Source organism: Myotis yumanensis, unplaced genomic scaffold (genome assembly GCF_028538775.1).
Source record: "Myotis yumanensis isolate MYYU_CA2020_CCGP unplaced genomic scaffold, mMyoYum1.0.hap1 SCAF_4, whole genome shotgun sequence".
Taxonomy (NCBI): domain Eukaryota; kingdom Metazoa; phylum Chordata; class Mammalia; order Chiroptera; family Vespertilionidae; genus Myotis; species Myotis yumanensis.
Window position 1 is genome coordinate 76895411 of NW_027223755.1, and position 24159 is coordinate 76919569.

Genomic DNA, 24159 nt, shown 5'->3' on the forward strand with positions numbered 1-24159 from the left:
TTGTGGTTTAAACACATGGATGGGTGGTTCTATTTATTGAGAGAGAGAGAAGTTTGGGGAAGACATATGGTATGAGTTCATTTTGAATACACTAATTTTTAGATGCCTAGTATACATTCAAGTGACAATATTACTTGTGTATGTGCGTGTGTGAGTGTGTGTGTGTATGTGTCTGACACTATGTAAAAAAATTGTGAGTCATAAACATGTGACTATCACTTAAATCATGGCACCTAAGAAATCAGCTAGAGAATTAGTGCAGATAAGGGAGAGAGTTGGGCCAAGGACCAAACTCTCAGATTTCGATATTTAGAGGATTGGAAGAAATGGGAAATCTAGCCAAGGAAACTGAGAATCAGGAAGAAATCCAGAGAATCATGTCCTGGAAGCAGAAAGAAGACAGTGTTTCAAGAGGCATGGGATGTTCAAATGTAATATTTTACTGGGAGGTTGAAAAATGACCACAAATTTGTCCATTACATTTGATAAAATGAGGATTATCAGTAACTTTGACAAGATTAGTTGCAGTAGAGTAGTGGAGGACAGAAGCCAACTGAAGAGTTTAGGGAAGAGAGGGAGAGGGAGAGGGAGAGGGAGAGGGAGAGGGAGAGGGAGAGGGAGAGGGAGAGAGAGAGAGACCAATGATGGTAGAGTGAGAAAATTCTGAGAATCTAATTTGAGACTCAGAATCATCTGTGCCGCTCCTTCCTAGCTGAATGACCCAATACTTGTCTCTTTAACCTAAGGCAATGTAACTGTGTTTCTGTAACATAACTGAGATGATCCTGACAAATAGAGGAATTAATGACATACCAAAACTCAAACTTAGTACAACCCCCACAAAGGAATGCCCTCTAGCCTGTTTCTTGATCGTGGCCATAGAAGAAAATGCTCCCTGAGGTCAGCAACGGAATCAAACCTCAGAAACCTCCGTCACTGCACTGCCCGGACAGGCTTCATTATCTCCGACTAGTAGAAATGGTGTTTGCAATAGCCTGCCACAAATGTAAGTTGTTCCCCTGTCCCTTTTCCTGAAGGGGAATTATATTGTGATTGCCCTATATTTTAGACATATTAGGGAGATACACTTCCTATTTGATCTTTAGGTGCCATATGATGATGAGACTCATCTGGATTTGAGTCAGGGAGTATTATACATAATTTGGAGATCTCAATGTGAAGGTAGATGCAGTAACTTGAGATGACTTTGGGTTGTCTCCTTTTAGGAGGGGGTGAGTGCATTTTGGATTACGTAGACTAGATGCACCATATTATGCGGGAGCATTTTAAGAATTGAATATACTTATGAACATAAGGGTGTAATTGTGCTGAACACCCAGAGGGTGGTATTTAACTGGCCTCTGTTTTTATGTCTACCTTTACTGAAGAACTGCTCCTCCTGGCTTTAATCTTGTAATAATTCTGTGACTGTCAACCACAGTATCCCTGACTAGAAGGAATGAACTTTGAGCATATGACATAGGTCCAGTCAATATGATATTCCATTTTCCTGACCATAAATATTGACCCAGGAGAGGTCATATGAACAGGCATGGGCCAAACCAAGTCCTTTTTCAATGTGTTACTGGAGGGTAAATTGTCCGACACGTGAGGTCATGAACCTGGAAGGCCATAGGTAACGTTTCCCACTGTGTGAGGGAAGTTTGTCTGCACTGGGAAATAATGAGGCCAACACATAGGAGCAGAACAAAGATATAGAGTTAAAAAGAGATGATACTATGAGTTCTTTGGAGTTTGTGAAATCTAGTTGTGAGCGAAACAAAAATCTATTTCTGACTTCTCAGTTATATAAGTCAACATTTTTAAAGAAAAAGAATGACAGTATGTAAGAAACTGATAACAGTGTAGAGAGGCAATCATTTTAACAAGTTTGAGTGGGAAAAGGAGCATAGAAATTGAATGATTGGAGATGCAGAGAGTTCAGCGGACAGCTTTTATACATCATGAGACTTGCTGTAACATGTTTATATGCTGAATAGTATCATCCAGAAAGAGTAAAATAGGTAATGCAGAAATGGGTTGAGGGAGCAGGGTGAAAATTCCAGAAGCAAAGGTGTTGTGACCAATGAGATGGGATTCAAAGCCAACTGGAAGGACTGGCCTTTGATAGTCAGAACTCCTCCTCCATTTGTTCAATAAGGATGCTTTCCCCTTCCAGTAATAGAAGCCAAATTAAAGTAGTGTCCTAAGGCCAGCTAACATCTCACAAAAGAATAAGTCTAGAGGGGAGGCAGTTCCAGGTTTGGATATTTCAGTGGCTCAAGAATGCCACCAAGAGTATAGGTGTTGGCCGTCCTCAGTGCTGACTGTGCCACACTTGTAAGGTATCTGCAGCAGTTTTAAGCATTATATTCAGTCAAAACATCCCGAGAAAAAGGGATGTGCTTCCTCCTGTGTGTCTTTTTTACAGAGCTGGTAAAATTATTCTCCTCAGGCTCCAAGGATTGCAGGCCCATGCTTAAAATACTCTTTTACTAGTATACCCGGGAATGAGACCAACATGGCTGGCTTAGTTCAGTTGTGATTCATTCCCTGATGCTAGACAAAGCCAAGCGCCTCTAAACACATGGCTGCTAGCTAATCCAAATCTACTGTCTGGTAGCAAGGGATAGATGGGAAACAACTGTAGGGAAACAGATTAGCAGTGTCTGCTGCAGCAAGGTTTATATGCTGGCTGGGGGGAATGTGAGGGAGTAGCAGGCCATCTGGCAGCTTCTGTTTTTTCTGTGAATTATTGATGAGGTGGTCATTGGGGTGAGGGGTGAAGTGGAATTTTGAAGAGAAAGTATGGAATGACATTAGAGAAAAGAGTAGAGAGTAATAAAGAGTTATCTCAGAGAAGAGAAAAGTTAATTTACAAGAAAAAAAATATAATGATATTTTGATTTCAGAGCATTGTTGAGTGCCTGAGACTTGTGTTCATTAATTTAAAATGAAACCAGTCAATTCAATTTTGTTATTTTTTTTCCAACAACATTCAATAAATGGATGTAATGCTAACAATTTTCTTGACCACTGAGAGCTAATTAGTAAGTCATTTTATTTTCATGGAGATTAAGTTCACATAACATACAATTAACCATTTTGAAAGATGCAATTCAGTGGCATTTAGAGCCTTCAAATGTTGTGCAATCACCACCTCTCAAAAGTTTCAGCACTTTCTTGTCACCCCCAGAACACTTTGTACCCATTAAATAAGCATTCCCCATTCCCCTCCTCCCATTCCCTGACAACCACTAATCTGCTTTCTGTCTCTATGGGCTACCTATTCTGGATATCTCATATGAAAGGAATAACACAGTATGTGACCTTTTGTCCCTGGCTTCTTTCACTTAGCATAATGTTTTTGAGGCTCATCCAAGTTATAGCAAGTGTCAGTACTTCCTTCCCCTTTGTGTCTGAGTAATATTCCATTGTATGCATAAGACACAATTTGTTTATCTATTCATCTGTTGATGGACATTGGATTTCCACCTTTAGGCATTATAAATAATGCTGCTATAAACATTTGTATACAAGTTTCTGTGTGAATATATGCTTTTATTTCTCTTGGGTACATACTTAGGAATGGAATTGTTGGACTATATGGTAATTCTATTTTTAACATTTTTTATGACCCACCAACCTGTTTTCCACCAGCAATGGACAAGGGTTTTTATTTCTCCACACTTCACCAACTCCTTTTCCTTTTCCTTTTTTAAATTACAGCCATCAGAGTGACTGTGAAATGGAATCTCATTGTGATTTTGATTTGCCTTTCCTTAATTAATAACCAAAGATGTTGACTTTTTTAAATTAAGAAACATTTCCACTAACCACTATAGTGAATACCTGAAACTAATAAAAAATAATATTGAATGTAAATTGTAATTGAAAAAAAATTTTTAAAGAAACATTTCCAATTCTATTCATAAAATTATTAATGAAAGTGGATTTATAGAGTTACATATTAATAACAAAATGGGAAGGAAATGAAAGATTCCAGAGGTATATTGCAAAATTAAACTTCATGGTGACATCTACCTGGCACTGGGGAGGCTCTTGAACATCTTTCCATGTGCTTTTGGCCATTTATATAACTTCTTTGGAGAAATATTTATTCAAGTTCTGCCCCCATTTTTTTTTATTGGATTGTCTTTTTGTTGTTGGATTGTAAAAGTTCTCTATATAGTCTGGATACTATACCCTTATCAGATATATGATTTTCAAATATATTCTTTCATGCTATGGGTTTACTTTCACTATCTTGATAATGTTCTTTGCTGTACAAAATTTTAAAATTTTGATGTTCAATTTAACTATTTTTATTTTGTTGCTTGTGCTTTTTAAATATATATTTTAGAGAAAGAGGAAGGGAGTGGGATAGATAGAAACACCCATGAGAGAGAAACATCCATCGGCTGCCTCCTGCACACCCTCCACTGGGGATCGAGCCGCAACCTGGGCATGTGCCCTGACCGGGAATTGAACTGGAGACCTCTTGGCTCATGGATGGATGCTCAACCACTGAGCCACATTGGCAGGGCTTGTTGCTTGTGCTTTTAGTGTCAAAGAATCCACTGCCAAATCTGAGAGCTTGAAGACTTTTTCCTGCTTTCTTCTAAAAGTCTTTTGGGTTTGCTCTTATAATTAGATTCATGTTAGTTAATATTTGTTTATGGAGTGAGGTAGGGTGCACCTTCAGTATTTTGCATGTGGTTATCCAGTTGTTCCAGCAGCATTTATTGAAGAAATTCTTCTTTACCTATTGAATGGTCTTGGCACTGTTGTTGAAACTTAATCGGTCATAAATATTTGGGTCTCTTTCTGGACTCTCAATTCTATTTCATTGATCTACATGTCTATCTTTATGCCCAGTAAGACACTGTTTTGATTACTGTAGCTTTGTAGTAGTACATTTTAAAATTGGGAAGTGTGAGTCCTCCACCTTTGTTGTTCTTTTACAAGATTGTTTTGGCATTTCTGGATCTTTGAGATTCCATATGAATTTGAGGGTTGGCTTTCCATTTCTCCAAAGAAAGCCATTGTAATTTTAATAGGGGCTGTACTGACTCTGTAGTTTGCTATGGGAAGTATTGCCATCTTAATAACATTAACTTTTGCAATTCAGGAACATGGAATATCTTTCCATTTATTTAGGTCTTCATTAATTCCTTCAACAATGTTTTATTGTTTTCAGTATATCACTCTTTCACCTCTTTGGTTATTTATTACTTGGTAATTTATTCTTTTGGATGTTATTGTGAATAGAATTGCTTCCTTTATAGCCATACCTCATTTTATTGTGCTCCGCTTTATTGCATTTCACTGACACATTTTTTATTTTATTTTTTTTACAAATTGAAGGGTTGTGGCAACCCTACATCAAACAAGTCTGTTGGCACTATTTTCCAATAGTATTTGTTTATTTTGTTTCTGTCACATTTTGGTTATTCTTATAATATTTTAATTTTTTTCATTATTATTATATTTGTTATGGTGATCTATGATTAGTGATTTTTGATGTTACTAATGTAATTGTCTGAGTCACCATGAACCATGCCCATTTAAGATGGCAAACTTAATCAACAAATGTGTGTGTTCTGACTGCCTTACCATCTGGCTGTTCCCCATCATTCCCCTTTCTTGGGCCTCCCTATTCCCTGAGACACAATAATATTGAAATTAGGCCAATTAATAACACTACTGTGGCCTCTAAGTGTTCAAGTGAAAGGAAGAGTCACAGATTTGCTCCTGATGAAGATGCTATAAAGACTGTTGAAATGACAACAAAGGATTTCGAATATTACATAAACTTAGTTGATAAAACAGCAGTAATCCACTCAAAATTTGAAAGAAGTTCTACTGTGGGTAAAATGCTATCACACAGCATAACATGCCATAGAGAAATCCTCATAAAAGGAAGAGTCAATCAATGCAGCAAATTTCACTGCTGTTTTATTTCAAGAAATTGCCACAGCCACCCCATCCTTCAGCAACCATCCAACATCGATGCAAAAAGATTCCAACTCACTGAAGGCTCAGACAATGGTTAGCATTTTTAGCAGCATGCTTTAATTAAGGTACATACATTGTTGTTGTTTTTAGATATAATACTATTGCACACTTAGTAGACTACAGTATAGTATAAACATGACTTTTATATGTACTGGGAAACCAAAAAATTTGTGTGACTTGTTTCATTGCAATATTATCTTTATTGCAGTGATCTGGAACCAAAGCTGCAATATCTCCAAGATATGCCTGTATCTCCTTTTGTAGAATGCTCATTTCTGGTTGTATTAATTATGCTTTTTATATTCTGTAGTTCAGACTCTTTGACATCTGGGATTTCACTAATCCTGGAGAGACTGTCCCTCCCAGGGTTAGCCAATTCCTAGGGATAGTGAATGGCTTGCCTGTGAGCCTGCCTTTTAAGTGCAAACTAATCAATCCAAAATTCACACCCTCAGGGCCATCTCCTTCAGGCTCCACACTCAGGGACACTATTCACCTGTCTTACTCACCACAACCAGACAACTAAGGACAAGTTACTCAAAACATCCTGCTTATCCTGACTCACCCCTTCCTTCCCACAGAAACTACAATAAATGCTCTTACCCACCGTTTTCTTCTTGCTTCCTTTACCTCTTGACTGATCCTGGTAATTCCCCACATTGTCTCTGCCCCCCTCCCCCAAAGTATGGCCCCCCACATGGTGTGACATGACCCCTCCTCCTAGGAACTGTAATAAACTATACTTTTGAAGGCAAACATCTCCCGATTTGTTGGCCTCACTATGCCTGAATAATATTAAGACCTACATTTTAAAATACTAGTGTATAGCAACAAAGGTTTTGGTGTATTTACTTGTACTCTGAACCTTTACTGAAACCATTTATTAACCCTAGTTTTTGTGAATTGTTTGAAATTTTCTATATATAGAATCACATCTTCAAACAGAGTTTTATTTCTTCATTTTCAATTTAGATGCCTTGGGTTTTCTTCTTGCCTAATCCCACTGGGTAGGACTTCCAGTACGAGGTTGAAGAGCAGTGGAGAAAGCAGGCATCCTGTCTTGTAACTGATTTGAGGGGGAAAGCTATCCGCTTTCATCACTGAGAATGAGATTAGCAGTGGTTTTTCATAAATGCCCTTTATCATGATAAGGAAGTTTCCTTCTATTCTTAGTTTGTTGTGTTTTTATCATGTTGAATTTTGAAAATTATTTTCCTGACCCTATTGAGATACTCCTGTTGTGTGTGTGTATGTGTGTGTGTGTGTGTGTGTGTGTGTGTGTGTTTTATTATTCTATGAATGTGATGTATGAAAGTAATTGGGAATCGAAGATGGCGGCATAGGTAAACACCGGAGATTGCCGCCGTAAACAACCACTTCAAAAATACAACTAAAAGTCGGAACGGACATCAACCAGAACCACAGGAAGGCTGGCTGAGGAGAGACTCTTCAACTAGAAGCAAAAACAACAGCATTCTGACGCTCAGAGGAGGCGTAGTGTGGAAAATTTAAAGGTACGGCGGTGCGGTGGTGAGGGTGCGTGCGCAAAGCGGGCTGGCGGCTGAGGGCGCGGTTGTCGTTTTCAATCAGGAGGGAGTCTCAGACTCTGGGCTACAGATCCGGGCGAGTCTCTAGGGACCCAGACTCAAACGGGAGAAGCGGGGCTGTCTGGCTACGGCCCCTCCGAGGTTTGCAGCGGTTGCTGGGACAGAGAGGCAGAGCCCCTGGGGACGGACTGAGAGCGGCCATAGCGGCTCCCTCCCCCCGCCCTGTTGAGCCCGCCCGCCCAAGCCCTGCGCACAGCCATTTGCCGATCGCCTCAGGCAAAGGCTGGATTAGCGCCTCCCCAGAAGGCAGACGTTTTCTACACAGCTGATTCCTACAGCCAGTCGGCCTGGTGGTCAAATCCCCCTAGTGTTAACTACAACAATTAAGGCTTGGCTAGAACAAGACTGCGCACAGAGACCACAAGGGGGTGCACCAAGAAAGCATAAAAGATGCGGAGACAAAAAAACATGACAGAAATGGAGGATATGGAGCTAAGAATCGCAATTTTGAGGGCTTGCCATAAATTTGTGCAGAGCCTCACGAAAACTAATGAGACCCTCGATGCTACGATAAAGAAATTAGAAAGTAAGCATACACGGACTGAAATAAAGAATATTATACCCAATAGCAGACCAGAGGAGCTCAAGAATCAAACCAAAGATTCGACAAAAAACACCCAATTGGAAAAGCAAAATGAAAAAAGAATCCGAAAGTGTGAAGATAGTGTAAAGAGCCTCTGGGCAGCTTTAAGCGGACTAATATCAGAATTATTGGAGTGCCAGAAGATGAGAGACAGCAAGATATTGAAAACCTATTTCAAGAAATAATGGCAGAAAACTTCCCCCACCTGGAGAAAGAAATGGACTTACAGGTCCAAGAAGCGCAGAGAACCCCAAACAAAAGGAATCCAAAGAGGACCACACCAAGACACATCATCATTAAAATGCCAAGAGCAAAAGACAAAGAGAAAATCTTAAAAGCAGCAAGAGAAAGAGGCTCAATTACCTACAAGGGAATACCCATACGACTGTCAGCTGATTTCTCAACAGAAACTTTGCAGGCCAGAAGGGAATGGCAAGAAATATTCAAAGTGCTGAATACCAAGAACCTACAACCAAGATTACTTTATCCAGCAAAGCTATCATTCAGAATTGAAGGTCAGATAAAGAGCTTCACAGATAAGGAAAAGCTAAAGGAGTTCACCACCGCCAAACCAGTATTATATGAAATGCTGAAAGGTATCCTGTAAGAAGAGGAAGAAGAAGAAAAAGGTAAAGATACAAATTATGAACAACAAACATGCATCTATCAACAAATGAATCTAAGAATCAAGTGAATAAATAACCTGATGTACAGAATGAACTGGTGATTATAATAGAATCAGGGACATAGAAAGGGAATGGACTGACTATTCTTTGGGGGAAAAGGGGTATGGGAGATGCGGGAAGTGACTGGACAAAAATCATGCACCTATGGATGAACACAGTGGGTGGGGAGTGAGGGTGGAGGGTGGGGTGGGAGCTGGAAGGAGGGGAGTTATGGGGGGAAAAAAGAGGAACAAATGTAATAATCTGAACAATAAAGATTTAAAAAAAAAAAAAAAGAAAGTAATTGATTTTTTAAAATATTAAAACACCCTTGCATTCCTGGGATAAATTCAACTTGGTCATGATGTACTAGTATATTATTTTTAATGTGCTGTTGGTCCAGTTTGCTAGTATTTTGTTGAGAATTTTTATATTTATATTCATAAAAGATACTGTAGTGTTCTTTTCTTGTAGTATCTTTGCCTAACGTTGGTATTAAGGTAATGTTTTAGAAAGTATTTCCTCTTTTATTTTTTAGATGAGTTTGAGTAGGATTAGTGTTAATTGTCCTTGAATTGTTTACTGAATTCAGCAGTGAAGTCATCTGATCCTGAACTTTGTTGGGGGGAGTTTTTCTCCTTCCATCACCATTGCTCCCCCCTTTACTCTTCCCTACTTCCTCCCACCTCTTTTCCCTCTGGTAATCACTGTATTGCTATCTATCTATGAAGTTGTTGTTCTTTCCCCTATTTTTTCTTGAATCACTTTTGGTAATTTGTGTGTTTCCAGGAATTTTGCACCTCATCTAGATAAGCTTTGTTGATATTCAATTGTCCATAGTATTTTCGTACTCCTTTTAATTTCTGTAAAGGTTGGTAGTAATGTCTTCACTTTCACTTCTTTTTTTTCTAGTTTTTTTTTTGTCTTCTCTCTCTCTCTCTCTCTCTCTCTCTTTGTCTCTCTCTCTCTTTCTCTCTTTCTTAATCAATATAACTAAAGGTATGTCAACTTTTTTATCATTTTCAAAAAACAACTTTTGGTTTTTATTGATTCTCTCTACTGTTTTTCTTTCTCCATTTTGTTTATTTCTTCCGTCTACTGGTGTTGGTTGTTCTTTTTCTAGTTCTTCAAGGTGTGAGGTTAGATTGTTGATTTAACATACTTCTTTTTTATCCTAGGTGTTTTCAGCTATTAATTTTCCTCTAGCACTGCCATTACTGCATTTCCTAAGTTTGGGTATGTTGTGTTTTGTGTGTGCATGTGCACATGCGTGTGTCTAAGTATTTTCTAATTTCCCTTATGATTTCTTCTTCGACCCATTGATTCTTTAAGAATGTGCTGTTTATTTCAATTTATTTTCAAGTTTTTCAGTTTTCCTGTTGTTACTAATTTCTAGTTTCATTTCACTATAGTCAGTGAAGGTATTTTTCAATCCTTTTAAATTTATTGAGAATTATTTTATGGCCTAACATATGGTTTACCCTGGAGAATGTTCCATGTACAATTGAGAAATATGTGTATTATGATGTTGTTTGGTGGATTGTCTTTCATAGATCTACTACATCTAGCTGGTTTGTAGTGTTGTTCACATATATTTCCTTATTGATTTTTTGTCTAGATGTTCTAGCTATTATTAAAAATTGGTATTAAAGTCTCTATTACTATTTATTACTGTCTATTTCTCCCTTAAATTCTGTCAATAATCATTTCATATATTCTGGGGATCTGTTGTTTGGTGCATATATGTTAATAATTTTGGTGAATTAACCCTTTTATCAATTGTGTTTTGTAATGATTTTGACTTATTATCTATTTTGTCTAGTATTAGTATAGTCTCCCCAGCTCTTTTTTGGCTACTAGTTGCATGGAATGTGTTTTTTCAACTTTTCACTTTCAGCCTATTTCTTTCTTTGAGTCTCAAGTTAGTCTCTTGTAAGCAGCATATTTAAATCATGTTTTTTTTTAATCCATTCTGCTAGTCTGTCTTTTTAAAAATTGATTTAGAGAGTGAGAAACATTGATTCACTGTCCCACTTATTTATTCATTCATTGGTTGATTCTTGTATGTGCTCTGTTGGGGGATCAAACCTACAACTTTGCCATATTGAGATAATACTCTAACCAACTGAGCCACCTAGCCAGAGCCTACTCTGTTTTTTATTGGTGAGTCTAATCCATTTACTTTTAATGTACTGCTGATAATGAAGCACATACTTCTTTTCCTTTGCTATTTGTTTTCTCTGTCATGGGTAATTTTATCAATTCCTCCAATGCTGCTTCTTTTGTGTTTGATTTTTTTTTCTAGTGTACCATTTTGATTAGGTTTTACTTTTCTGTATCTTTTTAAATTAATTTTAGTTCTATAATATGTATGTTAATATGCTTTGTAGTATCCCATAGGTCCCTTAGGCTCTGTTCATTTCCCTTAATTCTTTTTTCTTTCTTTCTGCTCCTTAGACTGGGTAATTTCAGCTATCATATCTTCAAGTTTGCTGGTTCTCTCATCTGCCTGCTTATATATGCTGTTGAACCCTTCTAACGAATTTTTTATTTCAACTATTTTGCTTTTCAACCCCAGAATTTCTACTTGGTTTCCATAATTTCTATCCCTTTATTCTTATCCCTACCTGCTCATACACCATTCTTCTGATTTTATGACTTTACCTGTGGTTTATTTCAGCTCTTTGAGCATATTCAAGATAGTTAATTTAAAGTATTTGTTCAGTAAATCCAAAAGTTCAATGTCTGGATTTCCTAAAAAAATAATTGTTTATCTCTTCCTTTCTTTCTTTTTGTAAACAGGTAATACTTGGCTTTGTAAGAATTATAATTTTTTTGTTGAGAATTAGATATTTTAAATATTGTAATGTGGTAACTCTGGAAATCAGATTCTCCTCCCCAAGAATTGCTATTATTGCTTGCTGAGGGCTGCAGTTATATATTTGTCTAGTTATTTTTCTAAAGTAATTTTGCAAAGACTGCATTGCTTATTATGTGTGGTCACTAAAGTCTCCTGTTCCATTATCTCTATAGTTAGCCAGTGACCTGACAGAGGTTCCCTTGCTTGCCAATCTCTTTACTCATAAAATTCTTTCCTGGATGCTACAGCTATTCTCCTAGGCTCTAGAGTTCTGAAATTGTTAGTTCTGACAGTTCTTGTCAGCTCAACAGTTGTGTAATTGGAGGGACCAATTTCTGGAGCTTCCTACTCTGCCATCTTCTGTGAAGTTCAACTCATTTTGTTTTAACTATTATCTTGAGTACAATTCTAAAATATATCAATACCCTTTCTTGACTGTACCAATACATTGTACAGCGAATACAATTTGTCTTCCTTTGGTTTTAACTGTATTGTAATCTATATATATAAAACCCTAATATGCAAGTAGACCGAACGGCAGAACAACCAAACAACTGGTCACTATGATGTGCGCTGACCACCAGGGCGCACACGCAGAACATGGCAGGCATCAGCAGTAGGTGGCAGAGTGTGGAACATGGTGGGCATGGGCCTCGGTGGGATGGTGAAGCAGGTGAGCAGGGTGCCAGACCAAGGCAGGGCACCAGTCGCTGTCATCAGGATGATCCTCTGGTGGTTACTGGAAATTCTTTGCTCCCACACACCGCAGTCCCACAGGGTGCTCACACCTGCCACCGGCACCCGTACCTGCTGCCGGCACCGGCCCCACTCGCACCCGCCGATGGCACCAGAGCCACCACTTGCACCCGCTGCCAGCACCCAGCGCTGGTCCCAATTGTTCTGCACCATCAGTGGGTGTGAGAGGGGCCAGCACCATCAGCGCGTGGGAGCGGCGGCAGTGGAGGGGGGGCTGCTGGCAGACAGGGGATGGCGGGGGGGGGGGGGGGAGCACGGCAGGAGGGACCAGATGGAGGTGCAGAGGATGAGCTGAGATCCTTCCCTGTGCCCACCGCAGCCTCGCGGCCCACAGTTCCTTTCAAGGTGCACAAATTCGTGTACTGGGCCCCTAGTATCTCTATAATGATCTTTATTGAACATTGAGGTACATATTGAAAGTTGAATTTTTTTAAATGAATTTACACAGCTTCAAGTGTATAATATGAAGTTGTCTATTTTACACAATTCTTAAGACAAATGTTGTTAATGCTTTTAAAATCACCTCTTCACTCCACAGTTGCTAGGAACATGAACAGAGGGGAAGGGGGCCTTGTCTTCAAAAGGAGTCAAAGGTAGAATATTATCTTCCCAGCATCATGTTAACTATCCATTCCAGCAAAGCTGGCTAACTAAGATATATAAAAATTATCCCTTCAAGACTAGGAGAATTTCTACTCTCTTTTTGTAAGCAGATACTTGATTCTAAGTTGGACTAAGCTTTCAAAACAGTTACTCTATAAAACAAACTAGTTCTTATGGAAAAAGTAAAAAAGAACAGAAAAGAAAAAAAGAAAGGAAGCTATGCCTAAGGTCCCCAGAGTTTTAAAGTTCAATTGCGATATCTTGTAGCTTCTAACTTGAATTTCCTCTTATTTGCTTTGATGCCTTGCTTTCTATCCTAGAATTTGAATTTAAATTTAGGCATAAATCCTAAGGGTTTCCTGAATTGAAAATTAGGCTTTGAAAAGTTCTAAATCCCCATCAAAACAATGGAGTGAATTCAAAATTTTGGCAGCTAACATTGTGACTTAATGTAAAGCACAATCTTTTATGCAGCGCTTACATTTTTAAAACATTAAATGTATACTTTTTATCTTATTTTCCTCTCATCTCTTTCCTTTTGGATTACCAGGTTTATTCAATGAGCTGTTTTTCAAAGGGACTGGGGAAGTACCAATTTTCCTATGCTAATAAACAGTTTCACTATTATGTAATGTAATCCAACAGTAAATTACTAGTTCTTGCCCCAACATTACTAAAACTTGCCCCACATGAAGAGGAAATAATATCCCTTTATCCTGCTTTTGTGAGGTGATGATACATTTGTGAATTAAGACTCATAGTTTAAAAGTTAATAAATGGAACGATTTCAGCAGAGCTTGTTCCTGGCCAATTTGATTATGTCTTACTGTAATTTTAACCGAACTCTCCATTCAACCTTCTAGAAAATTTACAATCTAGTTTGAATACACACGACTAGAGAACTAGCATGTAAAAATATAGAAAGGTAGCATAGTAAAATCCTATTATGGGTACCAAGGTCATAGTGTCAGTGAGTTGTGGGGGTAAGACTAAAACATAGTTCTCCTGACGCCAAGTGCTTTAGAGTTAAGCTGAACTGGAGATAAACATATCTGAGTGAAAGAGATATGAAGACAGAAATTCCTGACAGGTGGAGAAGAATGAGATGGAGTTGGTGTCCATATAAAAAGGAAGCAAGATGACAGGTCAGAATTCTCAAGCCTTAAAAACAAAATTAATTTTCTTCAGGTAAATAAGTAAACAAACATGTGAGAAACAATGCTGAAGGCCACATAGTAAGGGGGAGTAGGGGAATCACAGTCTTCATCTCTGCAGGCAGCCTCAGAGTTAGGGTTTGGATGTCATATAGAACCCAGAGGTAGAAGCAAACCAATCTAGATCCAAACCCAACCTCTTCTAATTAGCTATGGCCAAGTTAATTCGTCAGTAAAAGCATCTGGTTCCTCAATTTTTAAATAGTGTTAATAATAAATACAAATAAAAGTTCTCCAAGGGTTTGAGCAATAGGATAAGGTAGCACATATATAGATAGCACACAGCAGTAGCTACCGAATAAATGTAGGTACTGCTGTTTTTCTATGTATTTTACTAACTTCTTGTCAAGAGCATGGAATTTTGGAATCAGACATCAAGTATTCTATTAGTAGAATGTAATAGAAAACTCAACGCCTACACAATAAGGAAACTTATTATCTCACTAAGTATAAATCTCAAGGTGGGACACGCTTCAAGATTATTTGATAAAACATTTCAATAGTGTGAACCAGACCAGTTTTTTTCCATTCTTCCATTCAGAGTGTGGTTTTATCACATAACTGGTTTCCTGATATTTATAGGATGGCTACAGGAACATTCATATCTGATAGAGGAGAGAGAGAGAGCACTTTTCCAAATCATCAAAGTTCCTCCTGTGTAGTGAGTGGTCCAAGTCAGATCACATCTCCTCATACGAGGTAACTGTTGCCAAAGAAAAGCAAGGCTCCGATTGCGTTTAGGCCTTGATTCCTGAACCAATCAGCAGCAATGAGAACAGGATTGTTTGTGATTATCAGGCCCCACTTCTTGAGCTGGGGTCAAATTTGGGTTTACAGTATCAGACCCAATGTCCACTACCAAAAGCTTGGGTTCCAACGTTTACTTGGTACTTCCTTGGGCAAGTTATACAACCAGATCGAACTTCTTGAATTTTCTCATCTGAAGTATTCAGATAAAATGAGTATGAAACTGAATTAAGATTAAATAAACATGAAAACAAAAGTTTTGGCAGAATGGCTGAAATGTACCCAGTAAATGTTAATTATGATTATTATTTATCTATATACTTTCATCTTATATAATAGTTTTTAAAATATTTGGTATAGTGTGAGGTATTTGAGCATATGAACAATATCAGTTTTTTTTACATTTTTTACCTCCAAAGTCTTAAATATAATTACATATTTTACCTCTAAAGTCTGACATATAATAAATGTCCCACATATCTCTTTAACAAATGAGTTAATAAATGAATATCTATTCAGTGAATGAATAAAAGCCTAAAACAATAAAGAGTAGATAGACAGACAACCAAATGGTGACTAGAAGAATTATAGGATCAGGAGAAATATGGAAACAAAATAGGCCAGACTGAGAAAGAATATATTGTGAAAAAAAATACTAGACCTGGAGACCTTTTCCCCTGAAGTCTAGAGTGGTTGCAGGAAGTGAACAAAGCGAATACAATTTGAGTTTAGGTAACTAGCTCATAGAGGCTGTGAAGTCTTCAGATATTTTGTTTTATAATTAGATTAGAGGCCCAGTGCACGAAATTTGTGAGTGGGTAGGATCCCCAGTGGCTGCTGGCTGCTGGCCAGGGCCTCCCTTCGCACCCGCCTTGGCCTGGCACCGCCCACTCACCTGCTCCACCATCCCGCCACGGTCCCGCTCTCATCGGGGCCCATCAGGGCTGAGAGCTCCTCTACTGCCGCCCACTGCCAGCGCCACATTGCCAAGGCCCACAATGTTCTGTGCTGCCCCCTGGTGATCAGCCCACGTCTAACTCCCGGTCAGTCGAACTCCTGCCCATAGGGACAATTTGCATATTAGCCTTTTATTATATAGGATAACTAATAAATATTTGGATAAAACCCATATGAGGTTACTGCAATCTAGAGGAGGTAGATGCAATAATAATAGTTACTGAGTACTTGATATGTTCCAGACATTATTTTTAGTGTTTCCCTGTATAAACTCAAGTAATCCTCAAAGCAAACCCATAAGGTAAGTACTACTTTTTCATCCCCATTCCCATGTACATATAAGAAAATCAAGCCCAGAGAGACTCAACAACTTGCCCAAATCACATAGATAGTAGCAAACTGAGATTTTTACCCAAAGGGTCTGATTTAAGAGTCTGTATGCTAAGCTATTACTAAACTGTGTAATAAGATAGGGTGCTCAGAGAAGCTAGGTTACATTCCCAAACCATCATGCACCCAAGAGTTAAATGTGTTAGTGCCCACGAGGAGCACCACAGGCCTCCTAAGTCACGGAGAGTAGAAAGGCATAGCCAGTGGTGCATGACATATGTGCTCCCGCTGGTCCTTACATTTCACTTTCATAATCCCTAGCTGCCGGGGCGGACCAGCAGCCCCTGAACGAAGGATGAACAGGTTACTCCAACAGTTTCACTGTGGGGGAGAGGGCTAAGAGACGGCCTGTGGAAGGAGCCAGGCCGCCTCCATTGCCTGCCTCATTAGCCTTTTATTGTAGGTTTTATCTTTAGATACCATCAGTAGGTGAGTAATCTTGGGAGGACACATGTGTTTACATTGTCCTCTAAGCAAGGGCATCTAGAGATTAAGCATAAGGATTCCAGTAAACACCCGGGGGTCTACACATTCACAGACTTGTTTGGAAATATCAAGGAGTAATTAGGGGCACTGCCTTCGACACTCCCCTAAGTCTCCCCTAAGTCAGAATTCCGATAAACAGGGCAGGTGACCTTCCACACACTTCCCTCTTATCAGAATGTCCACCTTACAACTTTCCAATCAAGTCTCGTGTGCTTCCCAACACCTAGCATGTAACACAATGGCTGTGGAGAGTGCCAACTAGACGAATATTTGTTAAGTGGATGATTTGTGTAGATGGCTGGATGGATGCTAGTATATATGATGTTCCCACCTGATTTCCACAGCAGATCAACCTCTTTATATTTGGTAAATTGTCATTAAATACTGGCTGCACTTTTCAAGATGCGACAATATGCTTCACAATAATGCTTAGAGTAACATGAAGGCGGCATGCGTCCTCTGAGATGCCCGCCCAGGGGACACGCTGGACCTGGAATGAACACAAGGCTGTGTGTCCCTTTCCAGGCACTCTCAGAATTGTTGCTGACCTACAGAGGAAACGCACAGCAAGCTGCCTGGATGAAAGGAAAAGCTGGTCCAGGGCCCTCCAAGGGAATTAAGGGAGTAGGGACTATCAAACTACCACTTTCCTCAAGAGGAATCTACAAACAGTAAAACAAAGACAGTCACTTCTAGACTTTTGTTGTTGTTGTTGTTAAGTTTAGCATAGATTAGCCTTTGATCAGACTTCAACTTGAAATTCCTGCATTTTTTCCCTTTAGCTCCATCTACCCAGCTGCTTATATGGTAATCATTTAAGGGGGTCAGAACTCCTACTCTTTCTAGAGAACTGTAGTCCCCCAAGAGTTCAGTTTCAAGAACCACATGGAAAGCACAGTACAGATTTCAGATGCAGCTGTACAAATAAAGTGATCTGGAAACATAATAAAGATGACGGTTGAGATCACTGCATTAGAAATCTCTCCGCCTGCTGTAACTATTGGTCTCATCTCTTGCCCAGAAAATCTTTATTATGAAAAAATAAGTAAAAGCAATGTTATTTTCCTCTCTATGATGTTGTTTCATGTGTCATCTATGAGGAATAGTCAAGAAGCCATTTTCATATTTAATAGGTATTGGCTGAGGTAATTAGTTTATAAATTGGACTTTTAAAAAGCAGCTTTTTAAAAAGTCACTGTGCCGATATACCCTTACAAGCAAATGTCTTTAGCTTTCAGCCTCTGAAGAAACAAAGTCAAAACTGCTGGAGCAAATTTCCTGGCTGGAGGCAAAGCTAAAGGCTCTGGACCACAAGGAACACAGTGGGGAACCATATGAAAAAATGGTTCTTGAAAAAGACCAGGTATGTAGTGGAAGAAAGATCACCTTTATTTTAAGTTACCTAAACTGATGTGAACTGACAATTCTGCAGTCCTTATTGGCTGGGTTGGAAGTTTGGGTTTAAGTTCAAGATGGCAAATAATATTTGTATTTGCTAAACATACTACTAATTGTATTCCCTGATAAATATTTACATAGTAATATTTTTAAAGTTTGTTTGACATGTATCCCTTTGAACCGTATTATCTGAATACTTTATTTAGCAAATGGTATTGACTATACAAATGTTTCTTAGTTTTCAAGGTTTCAATCAAGGAATAGTTTCTATCTAATAAAACAGTGGATCAGAAGATTTGGCATATGCTTTTAATCAATTCCTTTATAAGAAGTTATTAACCTCTGGATCTCTCGACATTTATATATGGTTATTATATTTATAATATATATATTCTTAGAAAAACATATCCATGTGTTACAAAGGCAGATACAAACCCATTTGGCCTCATATACATGTATATAGGATATAAGGTAGATTAGCATTACCTACAATATATCAGCAAGCATTATTTTTCCCAATCATTTCTAACTCTTAACACACTCATGTCCTTTATCACTGTGCTCTTCCATAGGATGGAAAAGAGATAGGGATGGATGCAATAATTTCTTTAATGAACATTTTCAAAACCTCTAGCTGAGATAATGCCATTCAATAATTTGAGACCTGGTACATATTTATATCTGGAATACTTTGAATGTGTAAAAAGAATAGTTATACACTTTGTTTCTAAACTTTTCTCCATTTCAGTACATTGAGAAATTACAAGCTGAAGTGAAAGCTTCCCAGGAGCAACTCACAGCCCATGTAAGCACTTCTTTCCTTTCTCATCTCTTAATTTATACCATTGTTATCCTGGACGTGAACAGAAAATTTTCAGAAGTTATAACTGGTCATTCAAGCCCTGGCTGGGTAGCTCAGTTAGTTAGAATGTTGTCCCAATATGCCAAGGTTGTGGGTTCCATCCCCGGTGAGGGCACATACAAGAATCAACCTCTTTGTAATACTTTAAGCAATAAAACAAAATTTAAAAAAAATCAATGAATGCATAAGTAAGGAGAACAAGAAATTGATGTTCTTATCTCTCTCTCTCTCTCTCTCCGTCTCTCAAAATCAATATATAAAAATAAATACATAAATAATAACTGTGGTGTTTTGCTGCAAACCAAATCACAAGACTAAGAATCAGTATTTTTATGCAGAGTCGCATAAAAGAATTCTGATTAATGTGGATGTTAAAACATAAAACTGAGTTCCTATATAACCAGGTGGTCTGATCAGGTACCACCAGGATAAAACAGCTGGAAACAAAGAGTAGAAAGACAAGGAAACCAGGCTAGTTTAGTGAGATACATGGAAGTGGAAATATTAGACACATTGAATATAGGCCTACAGCATACAGCAGTTCTTCTTAAACTTTAGCACAGCAAGAATTATCTGGAAAACTTTTATTTTTCTATTTATTTATTTTTAATGTAGAGTAATTTTAAAAACACGTTGCCTAGAGATTCTGCTTCCTGTATACCTAGAGTGGAACCTGAGGCTTCGTATTGCTAGGTGATGCTAGATTCAGGTAATGCTGAAACTGCTAGTCTTTCAACACTATTTCAAGCAGCACTGTTTACTGTTTTATATATACTGTATTTGTTCTGCCCCAGTCTTATGATTTTTAGCTGATCATAGAAACAAATCTGATACAGAATTGTCTATCTTCAACAGGAAGTACATCCCTGAGAGAGACCCTATGAATTTCTAGGGTAGATTTCATTTATATTTTAGCCTCGCTTTACTCAGAGAACAACTAATGAGCAACTCCTGCCACAATACCCTTGTGCATCCACGCACATAAACCAGCCGTCACCCTGACGCTGTCCCTTCCCAAGGATCTGAACAACCTCGATGCCCTAAACGCTTCCTCAAAGACTTGCTCACATCTTTAGTGACCTCTGTCTACATCGTGGGTGTCATGGGATGGCTTCTCAATTAAGAACACTGGCCAGTCATGTTAAATGGCCAATATGAACAACAAACCTCTCTGGGGACTCTGAGGGAGACCTGAGAGGCTGGAGTCCAGGAGTCCTACAGAAAACAAAACAAACAAACAAAAAAAAACAACTGCAAAATAATAAATTCTAGTCACCATCCCTTTGGGATTTGAAATGAGCTGATCCAGATAAAATCACCGTAATTGTCCCAGTTTTGCGCTGGGATGGAGAGGAGCTAACCGGCTGTGGCAGTTAGCAGAGCTTTTAACTCTAAATTCAAAATCTTTTTTGACCTTGTATGCTCAGTTGACCAATATTGGAAGTGACTGAGGCTGCTTTTGTGCCACTGTGACATCTTCAGACAGAAGTCTGTCTCATTAGCCCAGTATTCTATCCCCCGGGCTCTCCCCTGGCCTGCCCCTGCGGATGCTGGATAATGGCTCTTGTCAGGGGACGTCTCCTCTGGCCTGACTGATACCTACAGCCAGATGCCCAGCGGGGGTTTAGCTCAGAATTTTTTAGGGAGAGCAAATAATTCACTAAGGTTCTGAATAGTAGCTTCCAGCATCTCTTCATGAAAAACTGATGAAAAAACATAGTCATGGGCGCCTTAGGGAAATTCCTGTGGTGTCTTCTTCCCTTGCCTAGTTCCTGTGGATGCCATTCCTGTCCCCGACTGTTCCCATCCCAGGCTTGTCTGAACTGGGACTGCTTCCTTGTTTGAGGGTATTGATACGAATGACTGAGATTTCTCCTACGTGATGGTTCCAACATTCAGATTTAATATAGCAGTGTGATCATCAAAGTTTTGCTTCAACTAATCAACAATACTTAAATAAAGATAAATATGAATAACACTGATTATTGAGAGTGGATTATGTGTATACTGTGCGGTAGGTGCTTCATATATTCTATTTTAAATCTCAGCACAACCCATCAAGGTAGGCATTATTTTTCAGATAAGAAAACTGAGACTTAGAGATTAGGTCACTTGTCACACATGTTAATTCTGAAACCCATGCTTTTTCTTTCACAATTTGCTGCCTCTCCAAACTATATTCCTACATGCCATTTACGGCATCAGTCAGTGTTTATAAAGATTCTATCTCCAATCTTCTTTCTTCTTAGGTGACTCACCAGTTCATAATGCTTCAACTCTCACTTCCATGCAAATAACCCCCTCCACCCCTACCAAGTTCCTCCTATTTTAATCATCCCCAGATTACAGCTCCTTGGTGCTCCAATAAGCATTTCTTAAAACATTGTTCCGGGAAAAAACATTCCAAATGATGTTAATAGATATTTTGGGGGAAATATGGAAAAGGCATTGGAAATTAAGTTAAATGGGTGTTTTCCTACAAGGACTTACCAGTGTATAATCAATCTCCAAGAAAGGACCAGAGCGTGATATTTGTCTTTGGTGTTTGACCATAAATGGCATTTTAAACACACAGGTTTGGAGACTGTTGGCCTATTACATCGAATTAAAGCACTGTGCTTGCTAAATATCACCTGACTATCTTGCTGACATTCCAAGCTCAGCATATCTAAAGTCAAAATTATCATCTTCTATTCCCATCTCTTAAATATGCTCCTCTGTATTCCCTAGTCATGGTGAATAATACCACACTGCTGGCATTTATTCTAGATGGAAGAAGCCGTATTAGAACCCTACCTCTCTCTGCCTCCATCGCCAATTTAGCCTCCTGCTGAGCCCTTCCCTCCCAATCACAATGTAGCCCACTCACTTTCACATCATAGGCCCTGGCTGCAGAGGCGAGAAAGGCTAAAATCAACATGGAAAGATTTGGGATGGGGCAGAAAACTAAACTGAGCCAAGAATTAGCACTCACAGGGAGAACGGGTGTCCCATGGGAAGAGCAGAAAAGAGAAAGGGAACTAAGGAACCAAGGTGGTGGGAAGGGAATCCCATAGATGGGGCGAAAGCTCTTTGGGGAGATTGAACTTCTGGGAGTTCTGGGGATGCTTGAGATGAGGAAATAACCGGGAGTATTAATAAGAGTTGTCAGGCAGTACGTGTCGTGTGTAAAGTTTGGAATTCCCATTTGGGCCGTGCCTCCTAAATGTAACACTACTGTAGGCCTTGACCACCCTAGTAGTCTCCTTGTTTCCCTGACTCCACCCTGAGGGACATTTCCAAAAGACCATCATCTCCCTCACTCTCCTCTCTCTGGCTCATGCTGAACAGGCCAGTAAAATGGACCTGCTGTCTTTACACATCCAGTGTCAGCTGGTGCTTGTGACTTTGCTCTCTCTGTTCTCTTGGTCTAGACCAGTGGTCGGCAAACTCATTAGTCAACAGAGCCAAATGTCAACAGTACAACAATTGAAATTTCTTTTGAGAGCCAAATTTTTTAAACTTAAACTATATAGGTAGGTACATTGTTATTAACTTAATTAGGGTACTCCTAAGCTGGCCTTTGCTAAAAACGTCCTCAATCTGATTGAGGTACGTTCGCTGAGGTCGACCCCTTCCAACTCTCCCATCCACGCTCGTCTTGTATACTTGTTTCAGATAGACGAGTGTGGATGGGAAAGTTGGAAGGGGTCGACCTCAGCGAATGTACTTCAAAACAATGTACCTCCCCCGCGCTGCGTATCCCGCGGCCCGCCTGCGCACGTCTCCCATCGCCCCAGGGACCAACACCCCCCACTTCTAACGCCACTTCTTTTTTTTTTTTTTTTTTAATATATTTTATTGATTTTTTACAGAGAGGAAGGGAGAGGGATAGTCAGAAACGTCGATGAGAGAGAAACATCGACCAGCTGCCTCCTGCACACCTCCCACTGGGGATGTGCCCGCAACCAAGGTACATGCCCTTGACCGGAATCGAACCTGGGACCTTTCAGTCCGCAGGCCGACGCTCTATCCACTGAGCCAAACCGGTTAGGGCTAACGTCACTTCTTCAAAATAGACTCGCCCAGGCCGAAAACCGACTTCTGCAGATGGGCCACGAAGTTTCAATCGCACTGTACGTGTGTGCCTGCACGTGGTATTTTGTGGAAGAGCCACACTCAAGGGGCCAAAGAGCCGCATGTGGCTCTCGAGCCGCGGTTTGCCGACCACTGGTCTAGATTATCCTCCCCTCTCCTCTTTATGCAAGTAATTCTTACTCTTCTTGCATGGTTCATATCATGGATCAGCTTCTCCCTTCTCCCCCGGAGTACCTTCTCTAGGCTGCCACAGTCTCCTGTACAGACATCTGTATTAGCTCAAAATATGTTTTATTGACATTATCTGTTTATACATCCATCTCCCACTAAACTTGAAGATCATTAAAGGCAGTGCCAAGAATATGTTTCTGTACCCACTACCCCAAGTGCAGAATTGAATTGAATTTTACTCCGACCATGTCATTTCCTGTTTGAAAGCCTAGAGTAAGAAAACGTTTGCCCATTATCCCAGAATAAAGTCCAACCTCCTGAAAATGAGGGCCTGACTCCTTTTCCTGCCTCCTCTCCATCACACATCTGTGACCCCCAAGTACACCCATGCATTCCTGTCCTGGAGACTTTGCTCCTGGTATATTTTTCACCTAGAGTATCTGTCCCCACCACTGTGTTTGCCAGAGTTTTCTCATTCTTCATTGAGATTGTTCCTTCCAGGAAGTTTCCCCTCACCATCAAACTAGAATTAATCTCTCCTTCCTTGGTCTTCTCACAGATCTTCTCTGTCCCTCTCTTCTGTCACTTTCACACTCTGACCCCCAATAGATTATTTGATGTGGCCTGGCTCTTCCCCAAGACTGTGAGCCCCTGGAGAATAGGAGCAAGTCTGCTTATCTTTATGCCTCTCACGTGTCTGGCTCACGGCTTTGCACAGATTTCATGGAAATGAATTGTTAAAATGACTAAATTAAAAATAACCTT

General features: G+C 39.4%; 1 protein-coding gene across 1 annotated transcript in view; it reads left to right on the forward strand.

Annotated features, from left to right (window-relative positions):
• The window catches only part of CCDC192 (coiled-coil domain containing 192), a 214159-nt gene that overhangs the window by 50160 nt on the left and 139840 nt on the right, over positions 1 to 24159 (forward strand). The window contains exons 4-5 of the mRNA XM_070411498.1: positions 18118 to 18249; positions 19033 to 19089. Of these exons, the coding sequence (XP_070267599.1) occupies positions 18118 to 18249; positions 19033 to 19089 (189 nt within the window). The remainder of the gene's footprint in view (positions 1 to 18117; positions 18250 to 19032; positions 19090 to 24159) is intronic.